Raw genomic sequence first — 17,339 nt, 5'->3', positions numbered from 1 at the left:
CTCCTCCCACATGTACAAAAAAAAAAAAAAAAAAAAAAAAAAAAAAGGAGAGAGAGAGAGAGAGAGAGAAATTGGTAAAAGAATAACTAGCCTAGTCTTAAAAATTCATAGGCTTGTTACCCATCAGTATAAAGCAGTGCATGTTTCATATGGACAGCATACATGCAAAATGTTATATTAGTGATTACTGAGTGAGTGGGGGAACTGAGTAAAGGCTTGCGAGGGCTGTTCCAGTCTCACCTACTCACTGTCAACTCGCGGGATCAAAATTATGTGAAATTGAGATCACAGGAGAGGGAGAAAGACAGTGCTCACCGAATTCTCAATAAAACACTCATGGGTTCTTTGATCTGGGGGAAGGGGGGGAAGCAGGGAAGGAGAAACAGAGCTTACACACTGAGGGAGAACACCAAGAGTGAAGGATGGTAGGAAGTCAGAGAAGCTATATAAAGGACTAGATGCAAGAAAGAAAAAACTTCTGGTATATATATATATGAGGAAAATGAATTCTTCATGGAGGAGTTCTAAACATTTGTGACGGTCATTCAGATAATTTATATGTATGAACTGGGAGAAAAACAGAAACTCTAAAAATATGGAAACCAGGACTTCTGTGCTGCTCAAAATGATCAGCTTAAGATATGAGCAATATCAGAGCTATAAAAAAATAAATAAATCCCAATATAAAAACCCAAACTGAGAAACAAAGGGGAAGAAGAGGATGTGAGAAAAATGCAGCCATTAAACGATGAAATATTACACTTTGCAGACCTTGAGAATACAGTACTGTATTAAGAATGCAAAGACTGCACAACGGAACACAGTATCTTCGGTGAACAGCAAAGAAGACCATAATAAAATGAGGCACTGTCAGAGACAGTCAAGTATGTATTAAGCAGGACTCCCAAACGGCAACAGTAAACAACAAACTTACACAAGATTCACTAATGTCTGGAAAAGAAAACACTAGGAAGAAGCAAAATGGAGAAAATGCAATAAAACATTCTCCATGATCAGCACATAAATGTCAGGTGATAAGAGACAAAAGTTGAATAGCCCAGACAATGCAGCTAAAAGTTAATATGAAAGAGCACGTGCAATAAATCTACTAAAAACTTGGGTGTACAACAAATAAATATCAAGTGTTGGAGACCAAAAGCAATGCACAATAATAAACAGGAAAGAACAGGTGCAAAAAATGTCCTATGCTCTAAGAACTTCGATAACAAAAAATGAATGCAGGTCACCAAAGGAACACAACAGGAGGGAAGAACAGTGAATGATGAGATTACCAGGGCAGAGAGGAACTTAGAGAATGATGCATGTGGGAAAATCGGGAAACACCAGGGCAGAAAGAAACTTGGAGGACAGTGGTAACAAATTAGGCATAAAGAACAATGGACAGCTGAGATTAGTGAGCGGAAAGAAACCACGTGAAAGGAGGGAAGAAAATAAGGTAAATGATGAATGCAAGATTAACAGGGAAGAAAGAAAACTGGAGAACACTGGGAACACATTAGGTGGGATGAACGATGTTACAGGTATGGAAGTGATGAGAAATTTGGGGAACAAAACAACAGGGCAGGACATATGAGAAGAATAATGAACACAATATTACCAGAGCAAAAAATAACTCGAGGAACCTTAGAAACAAATAAGGAGAGAAGGAAGAGTGATGACAAAATTACCATACCAGAAACAAACTTAGGGAAAGAAGCATTGTGGAAGAATGAGCGGGATGAAAACAAGGAAAACAATGAAGCTGAGTGAAGCGCCGGACGACCACGTAGGACACAAGACAACGCCTCTGGACAGATCAGTAACGTCTACATCAATCTACACATTATCCTTTATATCACATAATCTCAGTAATATTTTTTTTGCTTTGTTTTTAAAAGTTGGCTTACCATATACATTTAGTTTTCTTTATGTATATTATGTACAAGAGTAAAACTGCACCAGTGCCTGTTTAATATATATATATATATATATATAAACAAAAAAAATTATTATTCAGTCACTGGATGAAAGCTCTTGATATCTAAAAGTTTCCACATCTCTCGCTTGCTCCAAAAGTCCACTTAAAAAAAAAAAAAATGAAAAAAAATGAAAAAAAAAAAATCACCAAACCCCAGGCCAGGATGTGGGTCATAAATATGTCCAGTCTCTCCACATACACCATCCAGCCTGGGGTGGGGGTGGGGAGGGGGTGGAGGTATAGTTGGGAGATTGACAAACTCACAGGAAGAAAATTTCATCACAGATTAACCCTTTTTGAAACAATACACAGGGCTGGGATCCTCATACGTGCAAGTTCCCATGATCACATCTGTTCGTTCATTATTCTTCCTCTTCTGAAAACTACCTGATGCACACAAAGCTAATATTTCATATCTCAGGTGGAAAATGATGACTTGCACTTATCCAAAACATTTCACCACACATGACTGAATTACATTACATGCTACATTTTTAAGTAATTTCCTTACTTACTAATTTAAGCTTCACATTGCACACAACTTACATTTTTTCCAACTTTTCAGAGGACAGCAAAGTATGCTATATAATTCTTGCATTACCTTGAACTTCTCCCTCACACTTCAGTTATATCTTCAGCATAAACACATCTTCTCCAAAACAGCACACAGACTCCTTAAACTATCATTTTCCTCAACACACACACATAATTTTACTCTCATATCCCTCCATCGCATGTCTGGCTATAAACTACATCCGTAAACATAAGATAACAACAACAACTCCTCCTTGTGCCACGGCTACAAGTTCGGAAGTTTTCAAGCATCGAGAAGGAAGTGTGGCTCTTGGTTTGTATAATTCTGTATCTCGTTACCCCCTTCCCTCACACTCTGAAGTCCCAAGTAAAAACTGCCCTTGGATAATCAGTAACTAAACCAGCACTAGAGTCACAGTTCCACCATCACTGAGTTGAGTTGGGGGTTGATGATGCATTTAAAGTTTTGTTTCAGAGTTGCAGATCAATATTGCACACATAAACACAGAAGTCTGCAGCACCACAAGTCCCTCACAACATTGCATTTATCCATTACAATAGAAAACACTTGGTGGGAGCTGCGGCTGGGGGCTAGGAGGGCAGTGGATGGTTGAATTCACTGAGCGGAGGGTCTTGAGTAACCAGCCAATGTTCCGGTGAGTGGTGATAGCAGTGGTAGAGGTGGTGATTGTGGCAGGGTGCGGGTCACTAGAGGATGGAGCAGGAGGCAGAGCAGCAACTCGAGGAGCCTCCCTTGCTCTTCTGTCGCTGGTCTGTGAGATAAGGAATAATTAAGGGAATGTTTGGGTGGGGAAAACTACCTATACCAACACCATCCATTGAAAAACACTTTGTGGGATGAGGAGAGTATCAAGCAAAGAGTGACTGCAGGAAATAAAACACCTACAGTATAGTTCCTGTGATGCCACTAAAGGAAACTTATCCAAAACTGATTCAAGATGTCATAACTTTACCTTTGTTGGGTCATATCATATACAAAGGTTTCAACATGTTTACATGCATCGACTAATGGCAGCTCTCCATGTTGCCCAATCTCTGGCAGCCTCCCTATTCAGTCCCTCATCCTTGAGGTCACACTCTTTGACCTTGTCTCAAGTCTTTTTCAGTCTGCCTCTCACAACCCTATCCCAGAGGTTCACATTTCTCACTTTCCACACCCAACTGTCATCCTTCATCCTCTCACGTGCCAGCCCAAACCATCTCAATTTACCCACTCCTTATCACAACACCAATACACTTCAATTCCATCCTTCCCCTCAACTTTTCAGTTTTAAACCTAGCCCCCCCACCCCTGGCCTTGCATTCAAGGAAGCACTACACATCCATCTAATCACAGTTATTTCTCTATGTTTCAGCCTAATAATATCCTCTTCCTTTACTGCCCAGGTCTCACTACCATACAGCATTATACTCCTAACACATAATACACGTAAAAATCCCTTATCATGGAGGGAGAATTCACTCAATGTCAGAAGAGGCAACAGCTCTAACTGCTCCTTACCCTAGCCAAATAGCAAGCTCCAGTCCCACCTCCAGCACATAACATGTACCCCAATTAACAATACACCTCCACACACTAAAGAGACTCACCAGCAGGATTAATCCTTTCATACCTGTTGTTTCTTTAATTTTTGACATCCTGTTCTTAAACTTATAGAAAAAAAAAAATCATGTTTTTTCTGTCTTCTATAAACTGATCTTTGTAACAGTGCTTAGTAAGGATCCCATTGGTGAGACTAAACAGAATTAAAATGAATGAAATCATAAAATTTTTTTGGATAAAGACATGTTCTGACCCTAGTGAGTTGACCTGACAATTGAACAATTCTGTGCTGATATAATAACACTCTGAAAAATTAGCTGTATGGCTTGGTGATATAAATGTATGACTGTGAACTGTTCACTTAAATATGTGCAGCATGTGATGTTGTGTGTGGGGTGAAGAGAAGATGGTAGGAGGTGCAAGGAACAGCATGGTGGAATGAAGAGGTGAGACAGGCTGTGGCACGAAAGAAGAAAGCATACAATGAATGGATGAGAAATAGGGGCGTGGAAGAAGTTGAGAGGCGGAAGAGAGAGTTATATATAGAAAGGAAGAGAGAGGTGAAAAGATTAGTTAGACAGATTAAGAAGAGAGTGGATGAGGAATTTGAGTGTAAAGTGGAGGGACTGTAAGAAGAGAGAGGAAGGGAGTAAGACAGGGTGGCAGTGAAGTTAGTGGGGGAGTGAAAGATAAAAATAGTAGATTACTAGTGGAGAAGGGAAAAAAAAAAGTGAGCAGATGGAGAGAACAGTTTAAGGAATTGTTGAACATAGGAAATGGAAGTAATGTGAGTATAAGTGACTGGGGAATGGCTGGGAGAAGGAGGGAGGTGAGAAGACAGGAAGAAATCAGTAGGATAGAAGTTGTGGAAGCAATGAAGAAAGTCAAATTGGGGAAAGCCTCAGGAGTTAATGGAGTGTGTGGTGAAATGCTGAAGCATGGGGGAGAGATAGTAGTACAATGGATGTGGAAGATGTGCAGATTGGCCTTGGAGGAAGGTAGAATCCTGGAGGATTGGAAGTCAGGTATTATTATTCCCTTGTACAAAGAAAAAGGGGAAAAAGAAGTGTGTGGTAATTATAGGGGCATTTGCTTTCTTAGTGTAATAGGAAAAGTGTATGGTAGGATACTTATTGACAGAATTAGGGAAATAACAGAGGAATTAGTTGGAGAAGAACAGGGAAGCTTTAGGAAGGGAAGAGGTTGTGCAGATCATATACCTATTCATTCTTAGAACTTTAGTGGAAAAGTTTCTACAGAAGGGAAAGAAGTTGTATGTGGCCTTCATGGATTTGGAGAAAGCATATGACAGGGTGGATAGACAAGGACTGTGGAAAGTATTAAGAATATATGGAGTAGATGGGAAGTTGTTGAATGCTGTGAAGAGTATGTATGAGGGTGCTAAGGCTGCACTGCGTGTGGATCGTGAACTGAGTGAATTTTTCTCTTTGAAGGTTGGGTTGAAACAGGGATGTGTCATGCCTCCATGGATGTTCAATCTGTACATGGATGGGGTAATAAAAGAGATACATGGTAGGGCAGTGGATGTTGGAGTGGCCCTAGTGAGAGAGAGTAGTGTTTGGAAACTCCCTGTACTGTTGTTTGCAGATGATACTGTGTTGTTAAGTGAAGATGAAGGGAAGCTGCAAGGTTTGGTGGATGAGTTTGGGTGAGTGTGTAAGAAACGGAATCTAAAGGTGAATGTAGGGAAGAGTAAAGTGATGGTCTTTGAGAGAGGTGAAGTCAGTGAATGTACAGTGAGGTTGGATGGTGAGGAAATGGAAAATGTGAGTACGTTTAAGTACTTGGGTAGTGTGATGAGTAAGGATGGAGGTTTGGAGGGTGAAGTGCTTGAAAGGGTACAACAAGGAAAAAAGGATGCTGGTTCCTTGAAAGCAGTGATAAGAAACAAGGAAGTGAGCATGGAGGTGAAAAAGTTACTACATGACAGTATTGTGATACCAACTCTAACGTATGGAAGTGAAGCTTGGACGTTGTTGGAAGGACACAAGTCAAGAGTGAGAGCAGTGGAAATGAGTTATTTAAGAGGCGCCTGTGGAGTCACATGGAGAGACAGGCTAAGAAATGAAGATATAAAGGAGCGTTGTGGTGTGGATGTGAATGTGATAGGAAACGTTAGGTGGAACACACTGATGTGGTTTGGCCATGTGGAGAGGATGGAGGGTGAGAGACTGAGAAGCAGAGTGTATGTGAGTGAGGTGGAGGGGGAAAGCGAGGGGGAGGGCATGATGAGATGGAGGGTTGGAGTGGAGAGGTATATGAGAGAGGGGGGGTGTGAGTTGAGAGCAGGGCAGTGACATGGCGGGAGACAGAGTGACGTGCAGGCGATTTGTTTGTGACCACCCCGTACAGGATTAAGGCATCTGGCAATAGATAGATACACAGATTTATGCTGTATTTCAACACACTATTAAATCTCCTATAAACAATGTTAAAACTGTACTGTTCTGGAAGGTAATGATCTCCCTCATGCCCTGACCCACATGCAACTACCCCATTTGCTCTCTGTATATCCAGCCAAAAGCACAGTATGGTACCTGTATACTTCCAACAACAAGAGTTTATGTGACCTAAGAGGAACTGCAAAACAGGAGAGAAAATTTGCTAAAATTCTGAACAATGACAGGAATTACATCTGTAGATCATCAGCTAATTTGAATGACAAGATTTTTTTCTGATAACAATGCCCAGCTGATTTACTAAATTACAGTATAAATAATGTGAGGCTGTCTAATGGTTTAAATGAATTTCAAGATGGTGGAGCCCTCTTACCATAAATGAGACTATACTGTCGGGTACTGTAATTCTTACTGATGTCAGAAACAGTCACAAATAAATAAGAGTCAAAAGTTCAAGATGATAGTCTCATATAGTTCATATATTGCACAGCTTAGATTTATCTTTTCCAAACACACTTTTGGCAACTGTTAGGAAGCAGTTAGCTGATTTTGGTGCTTGTTTTATCTTCCAGTCAACAGAAAAATCAGTTACACCATGGCCAGCTTCAAATGGGAATTCCTTCAGAAGCATCACATCATTACCATGTAGGCCATGTATGTATGTATATATGGATGGATGGATGAACGATCAGATATGCACTGGCAGCTGCACTGACCCTGACATTAGAGGTCAGCCTTGAAGCCTAGATTCACATACAGTTGATGTCACAAATCTTTGATACACTGTACAGTAAAATGTAAAGACTATGGCAACAGATATGTTCCTTTTGAGTCATCATAATCATGCAGAACAGCCTAGAACAACCACTCAATAGTGGATAATGCTAGTTAAGTATTCCCATTAAAAAAAAAAAAAAAAAAAAAAAAAAAAAAAAAAAATCAAGTCTCTGTACCAAGAACTTCAGAGGTCAACTGTATATGTACAGGAACTCTCCACACCCTTAAACTCTTTTTAGCCCCTGGATGCACTATACTTTGTAGTTTTGTTCTGGCTAATGTTAAATTATTTTATTCAGCTTAGAAGAGATCCCTCTGGCCAAAGAGCTTAATCTAACTGAGCATGTGTCCCTCCCTCCCCTCCTTATAGCCCCCAGCTTGCAAACCTTAACTGAATATGCAAATTTCTTGTACTGTAATACTGTATTGGATAGATATACTGCAGATGTACACATAATAACCAGGTTAATAATGCATCACCACCCAACATGTATATCAGTAAATACTGTACCGTATATTTTTAAACGGATGCTACAGGAATATTTATCAGTACTGTAATTATTATACTTGACCAATTGACTGTACAGTACTTCAACAAAGGACCAACAATACACTAAGTTGTATTACTGAGCTGCAAAAATCAACTTTACAGGGATGAGAGGCAAGTAATCTTCCACTAAATCATTACAAATTACCAGTAAGTTTTCTGTTGATGGAAAAATGTTTACAAAGTTAACATAAATCTGATGTTGCATTATAAGGCTGTTTGAAAGTGCCTATAAATGCTACTCTGGGATGAGTGAGGCTGGTCACTCTCATTTTAACCCCTAGGGATCGCAAATCTCCCAGCCCCCTTATCCCCAGATTCGCAAAAAAAGTCCAATTTTTTAAACTTTCACCAAGGTAAAATTTTTTCTTACAGGTTTCAAGAGCTTGAATTTACACACCTAAATATGTATGTTTCACTCTCATATGACTTATGGTTACCATAATAACGACCGTCAAAGAACGTCAAAATAAAAATTGTTACCGTACCCCTTATGTATAGAGAGGAAAAAAACTGCACCAAAGTATATTTTGGACTTATAGATTTGAAGAGCTTGATTTTTCACACCAAAAAATGTATATTTCACTCTCATATGTCTAAAGGTTACTGCACAATTGACCATTAAAAAAAAAAGGGTTGCCTGTTGTGAACTCAACAAGTTTAAAAAATGATACAATGTATCAAAGAATATTTGTTTTAGGATATGATGGAAAAGCATGCCTGCCAGAAAGAGGTAATGGTGTGGTGTACTATGCAAAAACTATATTATCTGATCCTCTGAAGCGAAAGGGTTATTTTATGATTATCTCCTGGTTAATATCAGACAAATTTAGTCAGCTACATCAGAATCTTGTACCTGTAGGATTAAAGCTACAGTTTCATGAGGAAGAATAATTGTATATATTCTACTGTAACCAGGTTAGGTTAGCCTTGGCTTGATTTGGCTGAGTTAAGTAGGGTGTGACATGGTTAGATCTGGCTAGACTTTGTTAGGTTATGCACATCAGATTTCAGACAAGAAGCACTGCTCTCAACGTTGTATGGCCACCCCTCACCGGATTAAGGTGTCTGGCTATACACTGATAGTCTGATTGATTTCAGACAATCTTGTTCTTCTATTGAACCATCAATGGTTGCAAAATTTTGCTAGTTTTATGCATGTCACTGCAACAGTGACATAATATCATGTCATATACCCAAAGAAGAAATGAAGAACTACTGTCAGATACGCTGAAGAATCATCAATTACAGTATAAATCATACCATACCATAATCTTCTTGCTCATTCACATCAAACTCAATACATACTGTTTCCTTGATGTTGGCAGCCAACATTAACAAATGGTACTGCAGATGCTGTATGCACACACATGTACACTACTGTATACCTGTGTGAGCTTGAAAGGCAAGAGGTGAATATTATACAGTGAGTCCTTGCTATATGTTGCCATATTCTGATGTTCTTTTATGCAAAATAAGTTAAGGGGAAAAAAAATACCACCTAAAGTTCCACTGTTTCCTATACTACAGGTTTACCACTTACCCCAAATTTATACTAACAACTACATAAAAAGCTGTGATATCAGAGAATACATCACTGACTTATAACGAGGACTGCCTGTACCTGTAATGAAAGGCTTTACACTACAAATTTATACTGGTACAAGATGTACCAGTATAAATTTCATTCAATTATTTCAAACACTTCTAATTTAGTACTGTATCAATACAATAAGCCTGCATTAACAATAAAATGTACCATACTTACTATTCCAGAATAATATTCAGTCAGTTAACTCAAACACTTCAGTTAATATTGCATCATACTTTCCTGACATGGCTATACAAGCATGTGTACCACCATTCAGTATCATAAAATGATGATGACAACAAAAAAGAAAAGTTCATCTGACGGAAGAAAGCACAGTAGGCTGAGAAGGTGAGAAGACACAATCAGGTCATTAACAGTGGTGCTACCTGAGCAATGTACAATAAAATACCAACTAATCAATGTACATAAACTACATGTGAAATCAGGATAAATAAGCATTCACTGTAATTGTTTACTGTACAGGCTAAGAAGATACTGGGCATGACTTGTTACTGTACCACTTCCTGTGGTACAGTACTGTATACAATACTTCCCCTGGCTTGCAACTCCTACACTTTGTGAGGATCTACTGCATGCCATGCCTAAGTTTCCAGCAGGCTAAAACTAAATTTCACCAACTGGCAGTAACAATGAGTGAATGGGTGCATGGTCAGCTTCATTGGGCGTAACGCTGATAGCTTCTTATATTATCTATCTATCTACTGCCAGATGCCTCAATCCCGTCTGGGGTGGCCACAAACAAATCACCTCCATGTCACCCTGTCCTCCACCACTTCACTGCCCCACTCCTAACTCACACCCCCCTCTCTCATATACCTCTCCACCCCATCCCTCCATCTCATCCTCAGCCTCCCCCTTCCTCTTCCCCCCTCCACCTCACTCACAAACACTCTCTTCGTCAGTCTTTCATCCTCCATCTTCTCCACATGGCCAAACCACCTCAGTGTATTCCTCATAACGCTTCCTATCACATCCACATCCACACCACAACGCTCCTTTATATCCTCATTTGTCAGCCTGTCTCTCCATGTGACTCCACAGGCTCCTCTTAAATAACTCATTTCCACTGCTCTCACTCTTGACTTGTGTCCTTCCAGCAACGTCCAAGCTTCACTTCCATACGTTACAGTTGGTATCACAATACTGACATGTAGTAACTTTTTCACTTCCATGCTCACTTCCCTGCTTCTTATCACTGCTTTCAAGGAACCAGCAACCTTCTTATATTAGCCTATGTATTTTCTTCTTCCTACAGTACTTCCATATTCTACCCACCACTTGAAAGAAGTTCGAAATCGAGTTTAAGTGACAGTGGTGATTCATTCATTCATCATCTAATCCTGTGTTGCCCCATGAGGAGTGTAGGAGCCCAGGGCTAGGCAAACTGGTCCTGTAAGATAAAAATTACCAGCCTCACTCATTTCTGAGTGGCATTACATGAGCAATAAACCCCCAACCACCCCTTGGATATAAACCTGCACTGGCTCAATCCAATTGGAGCACCTTAATTGCCCAATAAACCACCATGCACCATAATTTAGTTATACGGTTATCACTCAGTGTAGTAAATGGTTTCTTGTACACCAGGAAACCATTTACTCTGCTGGGTGGTAACCATATAACCAGATTACGGCATCTGGTCGTTTGGTGGGGAATTAAGATGTTCCATTTGGATTGGGCTGGTGCAGGTTTATATCCAAGGGACGACTGGGGTTTACTGCTCATGTAATGCCACTCAGGGATGAATGGGGCTGGTCACTCTCATCTTAAACGTCAGGACCAACTTGCCTAGCTTCGGGATCCTACACTCCTCATAGGGAAACACAGGATTAGATGATGAGCGAATGAGTGAATCACCATTAACGCTTAAACTAAATCTGTAAAATATCAGCAAACAGCTTTGGTGGCTGAGATGAATGGAGAGCTGAGACTGACCTTGTGAGTTTGGTTCTGGAAGGTTTTCGCGAGGTACAAGGTGCATGACGCAGGTCTTGCCAGCCGGGAGTCCCAGCGCACCCAGCGTTACATTGCCATGCAGGAACCGGCCCTGGTAGATCAGCCGTAGGATCTCCGCCTTGCTAACGCTCTCTTCCGCCCACTCTGCAATAGCCAGTCTTAATTTAGTACAAATGTAATGGTACCATAATGCAGCACGGTATGTCCCTTGTACATTACCACTAATTATGCCAGTTAGGCCATGGAAAAACAAAACAGTCACTTTACTGGAAGAAGAAGAAACAAAAAATTTACCTCTGAGGTGTAGGGGCCCAGGGTTAGGCTATCATGTCCCAGTACATTTCAGAGTAGTTAACTAGTCTAGGAATGTTAGGAATGTTACCCTGAGTAAATTAACAAAGTGTATGCTCATGTAATGCCATCCAGGGATGAGTGAGGCTGGTCACTCTCATCTTAAATGTCAGGACCAACTTCTCTAGCCCTGGGTTCCTACGCTCCTCATTGGGCAACATAGGATTGGATGATGGATGGATGGATGGAATCTATTACAGCAAAAGAAATATGAGGATATAAACCACTAATACACAAAAAGTGAGAGGGTGCTAGGATAAAATATGTCTCTTTTCCTTGAGCAGGTGTACGGTACGGGAATCAAAGCGTGAACAAGAGGGAATGATAATGAGCTGTGACAGCAGCTTGAAGGATCACAGCCACCTGTCATATTTAACTACTAGTAAGAGCCTCTGTGGTTCAGTGGTAGAGTGTGCAATTCGCACGCTGGTGAGTGCAGGTTCGCCTCCCGCCAGAGTTGTAAAAACTTTGGGAAGCGTTCACCAAGCCACTTGCTACTTTGGCGGACACAAGGGGTGCTGTGGTTGAACCAGTGTTGCAAACTAGTATGCTTGCACCCAATCGGCTTAAGGCAGGCCGATTACACTTGGTTCACAGACTACACACACATCCAAAGCCACTACAACACTACAATTACACTTACAAGCACTTCTCATCCTATATACAGTCTCTACCAGACAGCCTAAGCCACTTGGTAGAGATACATTGGTTGTATCGTCCCTGCTTCGGTAAGGATAGGCCGGTCCTACAGTGAACCTCAACGGCTGAGGATGATGGGTTGGGTAATTTGTTACAAACAACATTATTTCACCATATTCTCCTGTACCAGTAAACAATGAAACATTTTAGAGTACAGCATCCACACTAAGCAATGAACAACATGAGTGACTTCAAAACACCTGGGCAATGAGATACATTTAAGGCAAGTATAAATCACATACAGCACTTAGAGACCAGGGATAAGGGAAAAAACTTAGGAAGGGTATCCATACACCTGGCAAGATTTTGATCATAGGATGGATGGAAAAACAGGAAGACAGAGAATGAGGTAAAGGAACAAGGTGATGGAGTATTTTTGATGAGGGAGGCGGTGATGTGTCATGGGAGGATAACAACAGGCATGCTTTAATGTTCTGCAATCAAAGCTGCCCCTCACAGGATGTGGCATCAGGCAATGGAGATGGACAGATGAATAAAAACCTTAATGAATTTTCCCATCAAATTACTGGGAAATAAATATGTATTGTACAAAAATATACATTTATTTATCTTTATCCCTTGCTATCTATCAATTCAACTATCGATCCAACTCTCTCAACTGCTCCCTTTATCTCAGACAAAACTCTCTCTCTCTCTCTCTAAGTTAAACCTATCTCGCTAACAAGTAACTACTGGTTCACCAATCCGACAAACAAGAAACAGGAACAGCCACTATAATCCAAATAATAATAATAATAATACTGTAATAATCTATCTATCTACTGCCAGATGCCATAATCCCATAAGGGGTGGCCATTTGACTTTGAGTTAGTTGTTTTACAAGGAGGGGCACTATCCCTCCATCAACCCACTTATTGACACATAGGGAGCACGTATGGCTTGGTTACATGGTTACCACCCAGCAATGTAAATGGTTTCCTGGCTTACAGGGAACCATTGTGTTTGTCACTCAATGTAAAGCCACCTGAAAAGAAAAAAAAAGCAATAAGAACTGACAGGAAAGATGGGAGAAATGGGAAGAGAGGAGGACAGGCACAGAAAAAGAATGATAAAGGCTAAGGAAGAAGTAGGCAGCACTACATCAAGTGAGTGGATGATGGTCGCCACAACCTACCAATAATAATAATAATCAATAATAATATTTATAATAACAATATTCATAATCATAATGAAAAAAAAAAAAAAAAAAAAAAAAAGGCATTCAGGAGCCGAAAGCTAATTGCCTGCCAGAATGTGCTGTTGGCCAAGTCCAAGATTCTGACCATATCTCGATACCCTGATGGTTTCACGTTGATAGCTTAAGCCGTTTATGAGATACAATTGTGCTAAAGGCGGGCGATAAAAACTAGATGACCTTTGGCAGCCATTTTGGTGACCTTGACCTTGATTCGAGAGCCGATTTGCAAACTCATCCAAAATTTTGGCAAAATCTTGTTACCCTGGAGGTTTCATGTTGATAGCTCAAGCCATTCATGAGGTCTATCTATCTATTGCCAGACGCCTCAATCCCGTTTGGGGTGGCCAAAAACAAATCGCCTCCAAGTCGCCCTGTCCCCCGCCATTTCACTCCCCTGCTCCCAACTCACACCCCCCTCTTTCATATACCTCTCCACCCCATCCCTCCATCTCATCCTCAGCCTCCCTCTCCCTCTTCCCCCCTCCACCTCATTCACATACACTCTCTTCGTCAGTCTTTCACCCTCCATCCTCTCCACATGGCCAAACCACCTCAGTGTGTTCCTCATAACGCTTCCTATCACATCCACATGAGGTATAATGGGAAAACACACACACACACACACACACACACACACACAGGGAAGCAACAACATTATCGCCCGCCTTTAATAATAATAATAATAATAAATGCAACAGTAAATCGAGACTCACCTTGGGGCCAGTTATCGAAGACGAACTGAGCTATGTCCCCGGCAGACTCGCTGGGGCTGAAGAGGAACTCCTTTGTCTTCCCGCTCACCAGGATCAAACGCAGGTTGATCTGGAACACGGTAAACCAGTTGGTCTTTCATGGAAAAAGCAAAAGCCTTATGTACACTAGGCCTAACTGGATAACGGAGTCCCACACATTCATGAAAAAATAAATTTGTATCCCCCCGTCCCTGTGGTTCGTATTTAAATGAGTAAATTCCCCCCACGTACGGATTTTATCTGGTATCTGAGAACGTGCTGTTTCATGTTATATCAAGTACTGGGAAATTCTCTCTCTCTCTCTCTCTCTCTCTCTCTCTCTCTCAGGGGACAATGTTTGCGAGGCACTGGTTGCAAAATAAATCTGCCGTTTTACTAAGGTACTGTATTCTGTCAGTTTACATTTCAAAGACTTACAAGCTCCATAACAAAAGGCTATACACTTAACAAATGGCTACTAAGTGAAGAATGGACTACTCAGCCAAGGGATATATATAGTAATGAACTAAGTAGGTGGTGGCGATCATCATCCACTCACTTGATGTAGTGCTGCCTACTTCTTCCTTAGCCTTTATCATTCTTTTTCTGTGCCTGCCCTCCTCTCTTCCTATTTCTCCGATATTTTCTGTCACTACTTACTGCTTTTCTTTCCGTTACAGGTGGCTTTACATTGAGTGGCAAGCCAAATGGTTTCCTGTAAGCCAAGAAACCATTTACAACGCTGGGTGGTAACTATAAAACCAAACCATACGTGCTCCCTACGTATCAAGTGGGTTGGTGGAGGGTTAGTGTCCCTCCCTGTAAAACAAATAACTCGAGTCAAATGGCCACCCCGTACAGGATTATGGCGTCTGTCAATAGATAGATAGACTAAGGGTTATAAATATACTGAACAAAGGACAAATTAATGAACAAACCCTTCCATCAACAGTGTGTAATGCAGGTGTATACTTGACAACCTACCGAACAAATACCTAATCCCAGAGTTAACCAGTTCACTACCATGACGTCATGTTATTCTTTGTACTTTTAGACAATTATGTTCAGCTCAGGAGGGGCTCTTTGAACTGGAGTAGTTAGAATGGCGGTTTTCATGTCATTCTTGATACCTTTAGATACAACTGGATTGTTCAGCACGACACACATGGGACCACCACATAACAATACTTTTATTTTTTCCTGTATATGTCTTGTTGAACACAGACGGCAAACACTGCCTTTCTATTTAACCTTTCTCTGGCCTTCAGGGGTCATTTCAAGTTACAGCAGAAGAATCAAATCCTCAAAATGTTGTGTATTATGAAGACTCAAGTCAGGCTGACACAACTGTGTTCACGTTAAAAAAGTGTGTGTGTGTGTGTGTGTAATTCCTCCACCTGAATAATTCACTGCACAACCATTTCGTTGCAGTTGGTGCACTTGCGTATTTTATTCGGGCTAATCCCAGATTTAGTTCAACTGAGAGAAATCAAAGGCTTCAAAAACTATTTCGTGTAACCTTTTCTCCTTTACTCGTGAACTTGGGAATATTACTTAGGCTAACATCACACAATACTGCTGCTGAAAGACATGTTATCAGTGACAGGGTTAAACCAGACACTCAGGTTGTACTTCCCCGTTACACTTAACAACGAGACTACCAGTGACTCATACAGCGTGAGACATAATTCGTCAAGCACAGCCAGTGTCAGTAATGTAAGGCGGGAATGTCATTATCGCGCCCTGGCAACCTACCCGTCAACAGTGCGTCAAATTTCTTGTTTGATACGCGTGATTCGTGTATACTGTAATATGTTCGCGCACAATAATATTCATGTATAATATATTAGTGTATAATAATATGATTTGTGTATGGTACAAAATCAGATGCACTGTTGACTGGTAGGTTGCCAGGGTACAATAACACCTTTTTCTTTTTCTTTTTTTTCTTTTTTTTTTCAGACCTGTCACCTCTTGACCTGGTGACCAGCCCTGTGGGAAGAGCTATTGTTTGTTGCAGCTAATTTCGTCTTAAAGGTCAGTCCAGCAAATGTACCTATACTCAAAAATGTCTGAGGACATCCTCTACTTTCTTCCTGATTTACTGGACATCTAAGTGTTACTGTCCACAATATAAAACCTGTTTATTTTAACGTCCTCCTACTACTTCAAGGTTCCCCAATTACACACGTCCCTGGTTCCTCTAAACCTTAACTTTGTATTATGCACTTAACTAGCTACAGTAATGAGTAACGACAGTGCACCGAATGGTGAGTCAGATAAGTTTGACAGTGCAAGATTTTCTATGGTCAGCAGCAAAAAATGGATTCTTTATACCAATCTTCAGTCCAAGGATATACTTTGCGTTTTTTTTTTTTTTTTCCTCGGTTGAAGACAGACTATTTTACTTAGCTCAAGACACCCCTCAGGGTCATGGGCTTAGAAACAATGTCCAATAACCCACTACTGTCATGGACGTTCTTTGTGACAGCATTCTGACAGATGCCACGCCATTTTCATTAATCTTACGTGACAGTCATCAAGCTGGACGTGTTGTATGAATGGTTATAGCTCCTTCACCTCAACCCGGCCTAGATTTTCGTCCTTTTGCAGCTTCTTTCACGTAACTCAATGGCAGAGAAAGACAATGTTGTAGCTCTGCAGCCACTTCATGGCACTCCTTCACAACCAGCATCATAGCCTACTGTTACTATAGTGTCACAACTCAGCATTAAAGATGAAGAGACAGCAATTTTAGGGCACGTAAATGAAAAAGGAGTATAGCATAGAGAATTGGGCAAATAAAGTAAAAAGAGTAGAGTATTGAGAGATGGATTTTTGAAAGAAGTTAAAGTGAAAAGAGGACAGCGCAGTGTGGTGTTGGGAGAGAGTAGCCTCGTGTACCGGAGAACAGTAAGTTACTGGCACCAACATCAGCACCTCCCGCCTGTCAGCAGCACCCATGGCATCTT

The 17,339-nt window shown here is 40.8% G+C and overlaps 1 protein-coding gene across 1 annotated transcript in view; it reads right to left on the bottom strand.

Moving 5' to 3' along the window:
* Positions 1–2,155: 2,155 nt before the first annotated feature.
* The window catches only part of LOC145402082 (ubiquitin-like protein 3), a 118,432-nt gene continuing 103,248 nt past the window's right edge, over positions 2,156–17,339 (bottom strand). Inside the window, exons 2-4 of the mRNA XM_080274190.1 lie at positions 14,350–14,458; positions 11,368–11,532; positions 2,156–3,285 (exon numbers count right to left, since the gene is read on the bottom strand). Of these exons, the coding sequence (XP_080130316.1) occupies positions 3,221–3,285; positions 11,368–11,532; positions 14,350–14,458 (339 nt within the window). The 3' untranslated portion in view covers positions 2,156–3,220. The remainder of the gene's footprint in view (positions 3,286–11,367; positions 11,533–14,349; positions 14,459–17,339) is intronic.

This window comes from Coenobita brevimanus, chromosome 57 (genome assembly GCF_032717465.1).
Source record: "Coenobita brevimanus isolate Jiangsu-jjx chromosome 57, ASM3271746v2, whole genome shotgun sequence".
Classification (NCBI taxonomy): Eukaryota; Metazoa; Arthropoda; class Malacostraca; order Decapoda; family Coenobitidae; genus Coenobita; species Coenobita brevimanus.
This window is presented reverse-complemented; position numbering and strand designations above follow the sequence as displayed.